The 14,022-nt window shown below is 42.9% G+C and overlaps 1 protein-coding gene across 13 annotated transcripts in view; it reads left to right on the top strand.

Annotated features, from left to right (window-relative positions):
* Positions 1-14,022, top strand: part of dlg3 (discs, large homolog 3 (Drosophila)) — an 84,663-nt gene that overhangs the window by 64,109 nt on the left and 6,532 nt on the right. For 9 of the 13 annotated variants that reach the window (XM_044363368.1, XM_044363369.1, XM_044363366.1 and 6 more), the window contains 6 exons: positions 413-569; positions 1,544-1,646; positions 9,812-9,926; positions 12,202-12,378; positions 12,513-12,588; positions 13,164-13,263. In XM_044363368.1, coding sequence (XP_044219303.1) covers positions 413-569; positions 1,544-1,646; positions 9,812-9,926; positions 12,202-12,378; positions 12,513-12,588; positions 13,164-13,263 — 728 coding nt within the window. Of the gene's footprint in view, positions 1-412; positions 570-1,543; positions 1,647-4,179; positions 4,565-5,185; positions 5,271-9,811; positions 9,927-12,201; positions 12,379-12,512; positions 12,589-13,163; positions 13,264-13,976 lie in introns of those variants that run through there. The other 4 variants (XM_044363370.1, XM_044363374.1, XM_044363376.1 and 1 more) reach the window with 3 other exon arrangements.

Here is a 14,022-nt window from a genome sequence, read left to right as displayed (position 1 = left end):
ATCGTGTTGCTGCTTGTGTTATTGCATACATAGCAATGAATGAACAGTGTTATCCAAATGGTTATCAGTGTAATCCAAATGATCTTTATTAGCCTTATGATTAGCGCATGATTATTACCTGATTAATCATTGCATTCTGCTGGTGGATGGGTGTCCAGTAGATTTATCTTTTTAATGTTCTCAAATATATACACATCTGGATCTCAAGATCTGCAGGCATACTCTTTGTAGCAGCCTAAACTGAAAGCACTCGACATTTTGGAATTATACAGAGTGTAAACCAATAGAAGATGGCTGTCTGAAACAGCCTCTCTGTACCCCTATACTTACTTCTTTTCAGTTTTGGTCATTGCTGTCTCTCTTGTGCTCTCTGTCCTGCTCTTCAACTTGACGCTGTCACTCTGTTTGGCAGGGAGCCAAGGAAGGTGTTGCTGCACAAGGGCTCCACAGGCCTGGGCTTCAACATCGTCGGCGGGGAGGATGGAGAAGGCATCTTCGTCTCCTTCATCCTGGCTGGAGGGCCGGCTGACCTGAGCGGCGAGCTGAGGAGGGGCGACCGGATTCTCTCAGTCAGTATTTCAACCTCAAGCTTTCTGTCTGCTCCCATCAATGACTGTAACAAGTTTGAGGTGGTGCTCGGAGATCTTCAGCCAACTCCCACTGTCAGAATAATGATGATTAAGAATTAAGGTGGCCCAGCACTTAGAGAGCCAACACATCTGTCTTGCGGAAATGTCCTTGAGCAAGGCATTCAATCCATAACAACTCAGAGGGAGCTTAGCTGTGCCCTGTATCAAATAAACATATTTAAATCCCTTGATTGTATTTCCATAACCTTATCATAGCCTAATCACCCTAGTTGTAGGGTGACTAGAGCTGAAACAATTAGCGGATTCATTGACTAGTTGATCCCCTGAAAATAATTGGGCAACTATTTTGATAATTGATTTATCTGTTTCATCATTCATCATATCATTTTTAAGCAAAAAAGACAACTGCTTCCAGCTTCTAAAATGTGAATATTTGCTAGTTTTCTTAGCCTTCCATGATAGTAAACTGAACATCTTTGGATTTGGGACTGTTAGTCGGATGAAACAAAACATTTGAAGATGTCACCTTAGACTCTGGGAGGCTGTGATGGACATCTTTTGCTGTTTCCTGACATTTCATAGACCAAATGATTAATTTATTTATTGCGAAAATAATTGGCATAATGAAAATAAATTGTAGTTGGATCCATAGTTTCAACATTTACTGCTGAAAACAGTACTTACTTTTTTAAGAATTACTTTAAGGATCTTTTATCCTGAATGTAATTGTCATACATACTGATAATCTAGTCATATTTAATGTTAGGTGTTCACATGATGAGGGCAGATCTTATCTCCACACACTGGGAAAAAACCCATCCAGCTTGATGACATGCTTTGCTCCTTCCTCCCAGACTTATTTCCTCTACAGAGCTCCATAATTAGACAAAATTAGATGAAATCTGAGTTTTTTCTGGCTAAGTTTCTCTCTCTCACTCTCTGTTTTGTTGCAGGTGAATGGAGTGAACTTAAGGAACGCTACACATGAGCAGGCAGCTGCAGCACTGAAGAGAGCCGGACAGACTGTCACCATCATTGCTCAGTACCGGCCTGAAGGTGAGGCTCGTTTTCTTTATTGTGCCAAATGGGTCTTGAAGTCACAGTTTTATTGGGCTGTATTGGAAAGAGTGATCATTAAACAACTATTTGTTCAACTGATTGTTAGATTTCCAAAAGCATTCTTGAACATGGCTGGATGACCTTGTTAGGTATGGATTTGTTTTTGTCCAATGCAAAAAACAAAACAAAAAACACTTACCTTCCTCTACTCCTGTGCAGGAATAATACTTCATTTTTGGTAATTTCTTTAAACACAGATTTATAAGGAATACATATCATGTGTGCACAATATCAATGAATATAATAAAGCTCTCAGAATGACACATTACAAGACAAAGCAACAAGATTTGATAATAATGCAAGACCCGCCTTATGTTAATATTGTACTTTCATGGTTCACAGTTTGTAAGAAATGTGCAATCAATCAGAGTACCAAACCAAATGACATGCAGTGAAACTGGTTTTAAAGGTCCCTCTGGGTCTGCTGTTGCCCGCTTTGCCCTGCTGGTAATCCAGCATTGTTCTTGAGGCATATTAAAGGGGCACTACACTGTTTTTACTCAGGCTACAGGCTTGAAATGTATTTATTTATTGGAAAGCCAGCATTACAGACTAGAGGCATGAGTTTGATTGGAGGCAGGGAGGGAGGGTCTTGTGCCGCATTCATCCTATGTCAGATGGATGGGAGAGATTGGAAAGATTCCCATGTTAAGGACTTGTGAGCAACTTCTCGTCATATGACAACTCAGGAAGGTTGTATGATAACTGAGTTGGTTGTATGAGGGCTTAAAATAATGTGCATTAGCAAAATTACTTTATGTATCAATTAAACTGAGGTTTAATTACATTGAACAAGAGACTTTGGCCGACGTGAGGTATCCATGTTTGCTTGGTTTTCAGGCACTTCTGTGTTATATGTATTTCTTTATTCAGAAATTCGTAATCATGGTAACTCCAATATAACATGAGTGCTGGTATACGTCACTTCCATGTTGTCAGAACGACCATGCCCCCTTTTGGGTGAAAACAAGCGCTGTAAAAGTGCCAGCACCAAATTGGAAAAACTATTTCCTTTACATCCCCAAAGAGTGAAGGACAGTTAAAGAAGAGATCTGTGGCTTCAGGCCATCTGCAGAGATTATGAAAATGGTAACTGCGGGATACATCTGTGGCAAACACTTCATCACAGGTTAGCTAATGATGTTAAATTCAACAGGTATAATGTTAAAAGTCAAAGTAGTCAATGTTGATGTTGCATTGAAAGGGCAGTACATAGAACATACTGATAGCCTCTAACAGCTAGCTTGCTAGCACTGGCTGCAGCAAGCTGGCTTTTCCCCTGGTTTGTTTAAACAGGTACCAAGTAAAATGGCTTCATCTGCCTGTTCCCTAAAGTGATTTTATGTCAGGATTATCATCATAATAATCCAAATTCAAAGTGTGTCAAAATGCTCCATTAACCTCTGCCCAGATGAAGTTGTGACCTGTCGTGCTGCAGTTTGCGCATCATCCAATTTCCACTTGCCGGTGTTTCTGTGTTTGTGTCTGATTTTTGCTGCTCTCAACCCCATTAATTTAGCTATATTCTTCATTACTGCAGCTAATTACCAACTGTACATTTAAACTTACACTAGTTCTGCCCAAGCACTCATAGCTCTCTCCTTCTTTTAGCGAATTTCTCACTAATCCCACAGTTTACATTCTACTCAGATCTGCAAGTTACTTTAGCTTAGCGGTTAGTGATGACACTCATCAACCCCTTTTTAATTTTTTGTATATAATGACACTGATCATTGATCAGCAACGACATAACGTAATTGTTTGCCTGACTGGCAATAGGATCTGGGCTCCTAATAGCTAAACGCAATAAAGTTTTCTTATTTTATGCAATGACATTGGCAAAGAACTCAGAATTTGCATTTATCGCCAGTCAAATTAGAGAGACTTTTTTAACCCAAAAAGGGGCGGGGGCATGACACAAGGGCAAAGTACATGGATGTGCTGCTCTAATCAGAAAGGAAAGGCACTATCAAGTTGCACTATGGGAAATATAGGATTCAGCATTTTTGGAACACTGGAACTCATACTAGGGACTAAACCCCAGGATTGCCTCTGCTACTTTGGTTTTATGCATTATTTCATTCATCTGTCTCTCACAAGTCCCTAAACTGTATGAAAGTGCGAAACTAAATCACTGGGATACACCTTTAACGTTGCAGTGAAACGTCACATTTACCTGGTGTGGTCCTGGATGCGTGATAAACTCTGGCTGCACAAATGAGGGCAGAGCTGCTGATAGTCTCACTTTAAGTATTCAGGTTCAGGGGCGTGATTTTTTTTTTGTCCTAGGGTGGCGAAGTCATGCCCGCCCTAGTCTGCCTCTGATTGGCTCGCCCTGATAGTCTTGCCCTAACTCTAACCAATGGTACTCCTCTGCCTAAATCTAATCAACGAAGACAATGAGTTCTAGCCAATCAGAGGCAGAGTAGGGCGGGCCATGACTTCGCCATCCTAGGAAAAGAAGTGTGGCTTCAGGAAAGGCAGTTGTATTAGCAGGCTGAAGTGTTGAGCCAACTGCAAGGCGGGCAAACGAATCGCTGCTGTAGTCCTTCCCTGTTCAAACCCCGGGCCCCGGTGAGCAGCCGCTGTTCGTGAACACAAACCCGGGACAGCGATGGAAAGAGGGGAGTAAGCGGAAAGTGCGAGCTGTGCTTCCACCACGACACCAGAGGAAACTTTTTAAAAAGAGCTAAAAGCGAAGGTGGAAAGCGCCAAACTTCCAACTTTTTTTTTTATCTGCCCACCAGCCTGTGTGGATGGGGGATGGGCTCGAGCACAACAGCAGCAGAGCAGAAGCCGCATGAAACTACCGGCAGCGACAGCGAAACAATAGCCACAGTTTTCATTTAACTGAGGTGAGACGAGGAAGGAAGGTGTCGAAAACTCTGAAACAGGAACAAACTGTATAAATTACATTGTCAAACAGATTTATTTTTGACTGCTTCTGTATAGCGAGGTAGCCTTTTGCTCTTCAAAGTTGCAACCTGTAGTTTCACTCCGGTAGTGGTTACAGTAGAGGTGAAGCAAAGTTGTCTCATGTCTTAGCCTCTAAAACGAGCAAGAAGCAACTTCCTATAAGGAGCTTCAAAGCTGAAAATGACTCTCTTTATATCAGCCTTGAAATTAATGTTAGGTTACCATGGCAGACATGTGATAGCCTCAGCCTTACAGTAGCTCTGTTGAAAACTCCTGCCATTGCTAAGAATCCGCATGTATTTGGTTTCAGTCTATTTTTTGTGATTACTCAATTGAACACTTACATGGGGGCTAGCTGTAGTAGTTTATGACCCGCAGGGTTCATTTAGATGCTATAAACAGTTCTTATGTAACCTCAACCTTTAGGTAGGGACACAGAGGTGTGGTCAAACAGGTGTGTGTGTGTGTGTGTGTGTGTGTGTGTGTGTCTCAGCTTGGTGATGATGGTTTACCAGTGACCTCATAGGTGAACTCACCTCTTTACATTTAGATCTGTATGACACTACCAGACTTTGGACACGCAATACTCTGACCACAAGTCCATTTTCATGCTGACTAAAGCGGAATTAATGTGTTGACAAGCCCGTAAGTTGTTTTCTACTTTTAAGGGAGTCTATTTCACAAAATGGCATCAGTCTTCCTTTGCAATAACATTTTGTAGATGTTAGTGTAGTTGTACGTTCTTCTCGGTGTTTTTGTAAGTCTGTGCATGTGTACTCAAGCATGCTGCAGTAATGTTATAACAACAATGGAAAGGGATATTGTGAGCTTTAGATCGAGGCTGAGTTCTCAGGTTGGACTATGACAGGAATGTGAAGGGGCATAAGTTGTAGCATGCTCTCGCTTTATATTCCTCTCTCTTTCAATAACGCAGAAGCTTTAAATAAGTCCAATAACTCTCCAAGGTCACAGAAATTGAGGTGGAACAGGATCAGCGAACTGGCACGGAGTTCAGCTGAAGAGAGGCAGAGGTTGAGATCAGAACTGACAGTATAGAGATAAAGGCTTTCCCACTGCCATAAAATGCTGAAATTAATGCCTCATTCTTGTCCATGTGAGTTCATGTTGTTGCGCATGCCAGACCAATCAGGCAGCATCTTGAATAACGATGTGGTTAGTTGAAGGGAACCTTTGTTTTCCATACCGAATCATGCTTTCAGCTCTGCGCCCTCTTTGTAACCCAGTGAAGGACACTTATCTGTTTGTGTACAATGCTCAACTACTCTAAACACACGAGTCGAGTGCTTGCAAATGATTGACTTCCTGCATCCCCGCTGGTAACCTAAGATCTGTCGCCAGTAATTCTGCTGGCATCCTAAACCGGTGTGTAACATGTCGTGCTTTTGAGTTTGAGCAGGACGAACCCCCTCAGTGTGCTGTACAAGGACAGTCAGGCAGTTGGGGGGGAGGAGTAAGCAGAGAGCGAATACTAGTTTATGTCGGGCAAGCTGCCTGGAGAGTATTCTCAGGGGCCGGGGCCCCGGCTTCCACGGACTTCTGATGGAAGGCCAGCGCTGAAGACTACAGGAAGCCTCAACAGACCCCCCCGCCCGCCCTCCCCTGACTCTCAGTGGCTCACTGGAGTATCACCAAGTCTTTAACTCACATTCATCTCAGAGAAATGGAAGTGAGGGGTTTACACCCACATGCTGCCCTGCCCCACTATCAAGGAGCGTAATTACCCTAAAATCTTTGCATGTAGGAAATGGGAGGAGGGCTGCGGAGGAAATGTTAAAACTCCACGCACCCTCATCAAACTCACACCAGAGTGCATTACAGAAGTTTGTAGAGATAGTTTCGTCAGGGTCTATATGTTCCTCCCGCAGTGCGTTATTGTGGAGGGGGGTTTGTGTGTTTACTGGCTCAACTATCCCTCAGAACATAACACACTCTCACATTACAAGTACATGCCTGCTGTGTTGCATAACTGGATCAAAAGAGAAGCGACCGTCCCCCAAAATAAAAAAGCTGTACGACTAATGAGGACACGCAGTGGGAGTGAGAGATACAGAATAGTCCCAGTTTCTATTAGCTGTCTTTTCTTCCTGTGGGTCACTTCCTAAAAATATAGGCTAGCTCTTGTGTATTAAGTGCTTTAAGGGGACCGAGTGCTAACGCTCATAATTGTAGACTCCCAGTTTTCTCAGCATTTCAAGGGTGTGCTTGTGAATAGAGACGTTAATGAATAATTGATGTTGGATTGATCACTGTTAAAAGCCCGGACTGGTCAAGAATGTATATTGATCGACATATGACTCAGTCTTAACCAGGAGGATGTGGTTATGTTCCTACATAAAACCAGTAAGACGTGTGATCAGATACGTGCAACATATTTTCACTTAATATGAGCACTTCCTGTTCCTGTAGTCTACAGCCCTTTTCGGTGAAGCAAGTATGAGTTTACCTTGAGTGCCCTGCTTGTCCATCCGACACGCTATCTGATACAAATGGCAAGTTGCACAGTTGTGTTGTGCTTTATCTTTTCAGTTTTGTTCATTTGTTAAATAAGGCAGACAGAAGGGAAGCCGGTGCAGTCATTTTCAAGTGATGACATTACCTTTCTTTTTTCATTTTTAATTTGACTCCATTTACAGGTGTTCATTTAATATATGAGTCATATATTCGATTTACTTGGGTTGTATTGCAAAATCAAACCTTTGTTGATAGCTGACAGTAGAGTGATGACAGGACAGTAGGGTAGAGAGAGAGAGAGAGAGAGAGAGAGAGAGAGATGGGGAACAATGGTATCAGGCCAGATGTGAACTGTGGATGTTGCACCCCACGGTCATCGCCCTAACTCCTAGACTATGAGGGCACCCTGTTTTGGAGGCCTTTAATCATTAATCAGTCATTGATCATTAACATGGCCTGCAATCAGTTGAGGAAGTTGCATAAATTTAAGTTCCTCCTTGTGAGTGATTGAGTACTGTTACTGATGTGACTTGAATTTGCGTTCTTTTAATCAGGCTGTGAGTTTGCTCACAATCCAGGCTCTCTACTGAAAAATATGTTTCCCTCACTGTTGCTCCATGTGCTCCTTGTTTGGACGATATCAACAATTGGTAATGATTTGTAGTTTAATGTATGAGGTCTGATACCTTATCGATACACTTTAACAGGCGACACCATATATTCTGTCGCAGTACGAGGGACAAAGATGTATCTTCCCTTTTCTGTGTAACAAGTGTAAATTTCCTTAACTGTTTCACTTCATTAAAAAAATGACAGTAAATTTAAAGCACTTAATTATAAAGCAAAAAGATAAAAAAGATTTTGATCCCCAGCTTGTGAAAAAAAAGAAATCTTGCCATTATAGTGTGTTTTCCTACTCAACTCTGCAGATATCATAATGTGTCTACAAAGATGATACAGAATCACCTGTATTCTGTTGTTATTATCAGCGAGGTGTGGCGGCAATTTATGGTTCAGTTCATGATTTCTACCCTACCTCCCTAGAGCCGCTCAAAGCTGGCTGTAGATCAGTGTCCACAGTATTTAGATGAATCATTTGGATGTTAGGAATGTGAACAAGCAAAGCATTTAGCTCCAACCACCTGTGCTACTCATACCACTATCTCACCGGTGCAGCTCTTAGCCAGCCCTTCAGGTCGGTGGTATTGTGAAGGAGGGCATTAAGACTGCTCTCTCTATTTAGCTACTCTTTGTCTTGTCCCTCGGCCCCTCCTCTCCTAAGCCGCCTCTCCTTGTGCTCCATTCTCTTCGTCTCTCCTGTGCCTGAGAGCCAAGTGGACAAGTCTGAATGGCTGTTTCCGCATGTGCTGTCCCTGTTCTAGGAGTGCTAGGACGTTGCTCTTGGTTACCGGCAGTCAGGCGGTGTCTGGTTACCTCACCTTTGCAGCGTCACATTGCTGTATTGTTAACCCTTTGAGCAGAGACCTGGGTGGAGAGCGGCACCAGGCCTGGGGCGGAATCTGTGTTTGCTTTGAATCCCCTTTAGTTTTCGGTAGGGGGGTTAGAGTTTAGCTGACCTGAAGCTTGTTTTCACACCTGCCCAGAATTTTCCCGGGAGCTTGGAGTAACTTCAGCTAAATCATCTTTGTAGGCACTGTTGTTTGTTTTTTCAAGGCTACTTGTGGGCTTCTTCGGTTGGACTTTGATCACTCATTCACGTTACAGGAAGTGTTGCCAGCTATGGATGATTAAGCTGTAAGGTAGGAGTCAACCCCTACAGACATGGCAGTTAAAGGGCTATGTGGAATAAATGTGGACAATATACATTTATAGGCTAATTATGATCACGGCATAGACGTGTTGTTTCATTAGAGCATTAGTGTAGCTTAGTTTGTTGTATACATTTAAATTCCTGGGCACATACCAGCGGTGCAACACAAAACATTAACACTTATTAACTCTAACTGCATTATTTTCGTTTCAGCAGCAGTGTAAAGTATAAAATTATCAGAACATTTATGACAAAATTAGTTGCTCACACTGCTGCTGTGTTGTGGGTCCCAGTGCCTTCTTTGTGTGATCACATGAGCACCCTAGCCTACTTGTTTTTCTAGCTGCATCTGCCGGTCTGTTTATCTTGCTGTGTGCCGTGTGGTGCGGTGGCCTAGCTTGTTCCAGCAGCCTGGGCACAGAGCACGCTGCGCACAGCAGGCTAATGAGAGCATTCTTAATGAGGAGGTCCAGGTGGATTCATACATCATCCCTGTGCTCCTGAGCAGCAACTGGATTTACACACCTATGACAAATGGTCATGCATTCGAATTTGTTGGAGGCCTTCCCTTTTTTTTAACCACCCTAAAGAGCCCATGTTGAACTTAATTAATCTGTATAATTAATTACCTGATATGAGACATTACTGGATGTGTAAGACAGATCTGTGATAAACCATCTGTTCCTGGGGTCATTAATCAGCCTAAGGATTCGCTGAACCTTTCCTCTGTTCACTCTAGCTCACTGCGGCGTGAACTGAGATCTCCCAATAATTTTCCAGTGAGACAAGGGAACAGGCTCCAGCACTCTTTTGGCCTCTTCATTCAATATGTTCAACCTTGTGTTTATCGCTCTGAAGGCCCAAACATGGTAGTGTATGCTTGAGGATCCATTTTTGGGGGAAGCTGTTGATAAGATTTCTTTTGTTGTTTGTTTCCTCGCAGAATATAGTCGCTTTGAGTCCAAGATCCACGACCTGAGGGAGCAGATGATGAACAGCAGCATGAGCTCAGGATCAGGCTCCCTGCGCACCAGTGAGAAACGCTCCCTCTATGTCAGGTAAAGCTGGAGCACGTACGCCGACCCTCATACCACCACTCACAACATCGAGTTCTAAGATGTGTAGTCAAAATAACCACTCTTACATAATAAACCTCTACCTGCCAATGAGGGAAGAATAAAGCCAGATCGCACATGCTGTTAAAAGCAGCCACACTGTCAGAGTACAATGTTATGACAGATATGGCAAAAATGATAGAATAAAGCTTGATACTTCACTCTGAGCTATTTGAAAGATAATGTCTACGTCAAGACATTGGGTTGATACTATTCCATGTGGATACGTTTGTCTCAATACTGGTGACAAATGTGTGTTTCATGGTCCACAAATAAAAAGATTTACAAATGTTTATGATGATTTGTGAGACATGGCATCTACATGCTTGACTTGACAAAAAAAACAGTTCAGTCAGTGAATTTCAAGTTGTCAAAATTAAAGCAATGTATTCAAAAACACTTATATTAATTACTCTCAAATCAAAGGGTGATGAGCTATTGTGGGTTTTAGGAAAAACACCTCTCACTTCATGATTTCACATGAATGCGCTTAAAAGCCGGACGTCAAAGTTTTCCACCAACACTTAAATGCAGCATGCATTTGTGGAGGTTATACATCACAAATTGTCAGCTTTTCAAAAGCAAATATTGTGAGATTAATGAATTTGAGGTTGGAAATGTTCATGCAGAATAATGACTTTATTGAAGTTGGGTTATATTTCTTTGTAAAAGTTCTTTTATTTGTTGTGGATTGGAAAACGGATTTGTGAAAACCAGAAATCGTCATACATTTGTATATCGTTTGTATTTGCAGATGATGAAACGTGCATTTGTAACCAATATTGAGACCAATTTCTCTCTTTACTTTTCATCACCATCAAAAAGCTGATGGAGGGGGCATTCCCTGTTGTTGTTTTGATCCCACGTAAGATATTGAGTCTACTTTGTGTAATGTAGATTGATGGCGGAGCTTGTTGAACTGACCTGTGTTATGACATTTTGGGCCGGTTGCCAAACTGAATGGAGGCTCATTTAGGAATTAAAACAGGTGGCATCCCTCTGCTCTCACACATGCAAGCGAGTCACCCAGGACTCACAGGGGTGAAGGTGAAAGCACTGCGTGATGTAACTCCATAGCTCAAGTGCTTCACCATATTTCCTACTAGAGCCATAATGCGCTTCACTTAACCTGAGCTTAATAGCTACATTACCAGATTGATTTTGGACATTACCAGGATATATCAAAAGTATATAGGTGTTACCTGATTGGACGCCTGCTATAGAGAGAGGAGTGTTTAGCAGTCTGACTCATGCGTCTCTTATAGACCGGCTCCTATGAGGCATGTAGAGCCTAGCCTGCTCCTGTGCGGTTGACTAAGCCCACAGTTATGTTGGAAAAGCTGTCTACTTAGCCGGCTGATGCAGGAGCCGCCATGTCCTCCCAGCCCAGCCTCAGGAATGTGGAGGCGTTAAGCCTGCAAGGTGTACTCAGAAAATAAAAAATAACAGTGTCACATGTGTACTAACACTGTTAAGGCTACAGGTTTTATTATCACTCGCTGTTGAAAAATGAACTTTTTTCCATGTAAAGCACGCTAGCAGATAAGCTTCAGCCAGATTGCATCACATCAGTTTCAGCGGTACTGTTTACTCATTGCCAGCTGCAGTTTCAGTTGGCAGGAATAGTTTAGCTGAAATCTTTAACCAGAGGAGAAAAATGCATTTTGGCCACAGCATTTGTCTTCTGGATTTACGGCCTGTAGATGTAGGCTTGTAGGTCAAGTAAAGTATAAACCTGTAAAGCAGGTATTAATACCTTTTCAGACATGACTGTGGTTTTACCTGTCGTACAAGATAGTGACGCACTCAGGCAGACAATAAACAGTGTATGTTTGTAGTGGAAAGTATGTGGTCACAACAATTGGGAATGCTAAGAGGAAACTTATGAATGACATTCTTTAATATGTGTTGTACATAATAGGTTCTGGCACTTCTTTCCACCTTGTGATTGTTTGGTGACATACACTTACTGTGTTAATACAACACTGGAATGCAATATGTGGTGTGTCTGAATGCATCAGATTTTACAGTGTCATCCAAATTTCAACAGTCAAGTCACAGCCCACATGAAAGCAAAGTTGAATAATGTAATGCAGGAAATTCATAACTGCCATTTTGTGCCCCGCGGGGACATTAAATAATCTGACCTCCTTGAAATGTGGAATCTCTACACACAAATTCAAGATAAGAATATAACCAAAGCTTTTGTGTTTTGTAGAGCTTTGTTTGACTATGACCGAACGAGGGACAGCTGCCTGCCCAGCCAAGGCCTGAGCTTCTCTTATGGGGATATCCTCCATGTCATTAATGCTTCTGATGACGAGTGGTGGCAGGCGAGGCTGGTCACACCACATGGAGAGAGTGAGCAGATTGGGGTCATTCCAAGCAAGAAAAGGTACAATTACTCTTCATTTGCAGCAGTGTACTAATACCAAACAATGCTAATATGACTGCTATCATTCATGCCCAGTCTGTCTCAGCTTTCTGGTGTAAAATGTACCCTCTGCCCCCCCTTTTTTTTCCTCTCAGAGTGGAGAAGAAGGAGCGGGCCAGGTTAAAAACAGTCAAGTTCCACGCCAGGACAGGCATGATTGAGTCTAACAGGGTAAGTGTAGAGGGCCAGCTGCGCTGTGCCTTGATGCCAGAGAGGCTGTCTTCAGAGCTGATGCTGGGCTCCCAGGGAGATGGCCTACTTCCCCCTGAGTGTGGGAAAGAGACCAGCACCTGCTCACTGAAGCAAGCAGAAAAAGCGCTCATATTACTGTATAGATTACACAGAAGCTCAGTGGAGATGAGAAGTCTCTGTAGCCTCCACAGCTCGTGCACTTACAAAATGTCTGCACGCCTGTCAGAGACGTATCTGTCAGATTTAATTTGCAGAAGTATAAATCAGCTGTAATGTTGTGTCTGTATCATCTATAATGCAAGGAGATTCAATTTATTGAAAACCGTGTTTAAGTTGGTAAACAGAAGCCTGTTTCCTTCACATTGATATGCCATTCATTTTCACCCATTACCTGCCTCTCATTTTCATTATTTGACGTGTATTGTTTTGTTCACATTTCATTTGTTTTTTTGCATGGGTGTTGAGTACCGTTCATTGAAACCCATTCTGTTTTTGTTTTCACCCTCTCATTGCCCCCCTCCCCCCCCCTTTCTCACCCACGCATCAACAAGCAGCCAGTCAAAGTAAAGCGCAAAAAAAGCTTCAACCTCTCACGCAAGTTCCCGTTTTACAAGAGCAAGGAGAATATTGTGCAGGAGTTGGTGGAGTCTGAACGTGAGTACCAGCTGTGTGATCAAGGAGGGAGGAGGGGAGGGGGGGGGGGGGTGCTGTTTTTTTTTTTTTTTTCGTTCTTTCCCCTTCATGCCTCAGTTCTGTCTCTCAACTTTCATCTTTCCGCTCACCTCCAGGGATGGTTTGTGTGATGGCACCACTCTCATCCCTTTCTCACTGTCCCAGGGAGATACCCCACACGCAGAGCCAGCATCAGGCTGGAGATGCGGGGTTCTCTCTGGTGTGTCTGTACATCTGTCTACGGGCTCCAGAGGAGTGTCTAGCTGTGTGTGCTGCCAGCTGTGGGTGTGTGTGTGTGTGTGTGTGTATTTGTGTGTCTGTGCAAGTTCTTGGCTGCATTAACACACAGGCCTTCTAACACTGAGATGCTACTCCTTGTATAAGTCCTGATCAATTCTCCAGTCAGTCACTGACCCACAACAAGAAGAATCTCATTAACTGGACTGAAGCTTTAACACTTAACAGGTCAAAATCCCATTTTAATGGGATTGGGCTTGTGTAATTGAAAGGCCATGGCTTACTATGAACAAAGTGGGGCTCAGGCTTAATGAGTACAGCACAGCGCCATGTGTCAGTGGGCCTGGCGAGCACTACACACCACTCCTCTCCCTCTCTGCCCTGACTCTCACTAACCTCTTCTTCTTCCTGTCTGCTCTCTTCTCTTGGTTTCTGCTATCACCTGTCGGGACACCTAGGACTTCCCAGGGTTAAGCGATGACTTTTATGGATCAAAGAGTTTGA

This window comes from Thunnus albacares, chromosome 10 (assembly GCF_914725855.1).
Source record: "Thunnus albacares chromosome 10, fThuAlb1.1, whole genome shotgun sequence".
Lineage (NCBI taxonomy): Eukaryota > Metazoa > Chordata > Actinopteri > Scombriformes > Scombridae > Thunnus > Thunnus albacares.
Note: the sequence above shows the minus strand (reverse complement) of the source record. Positions and strands in the feature narration are given on the sequence as shown.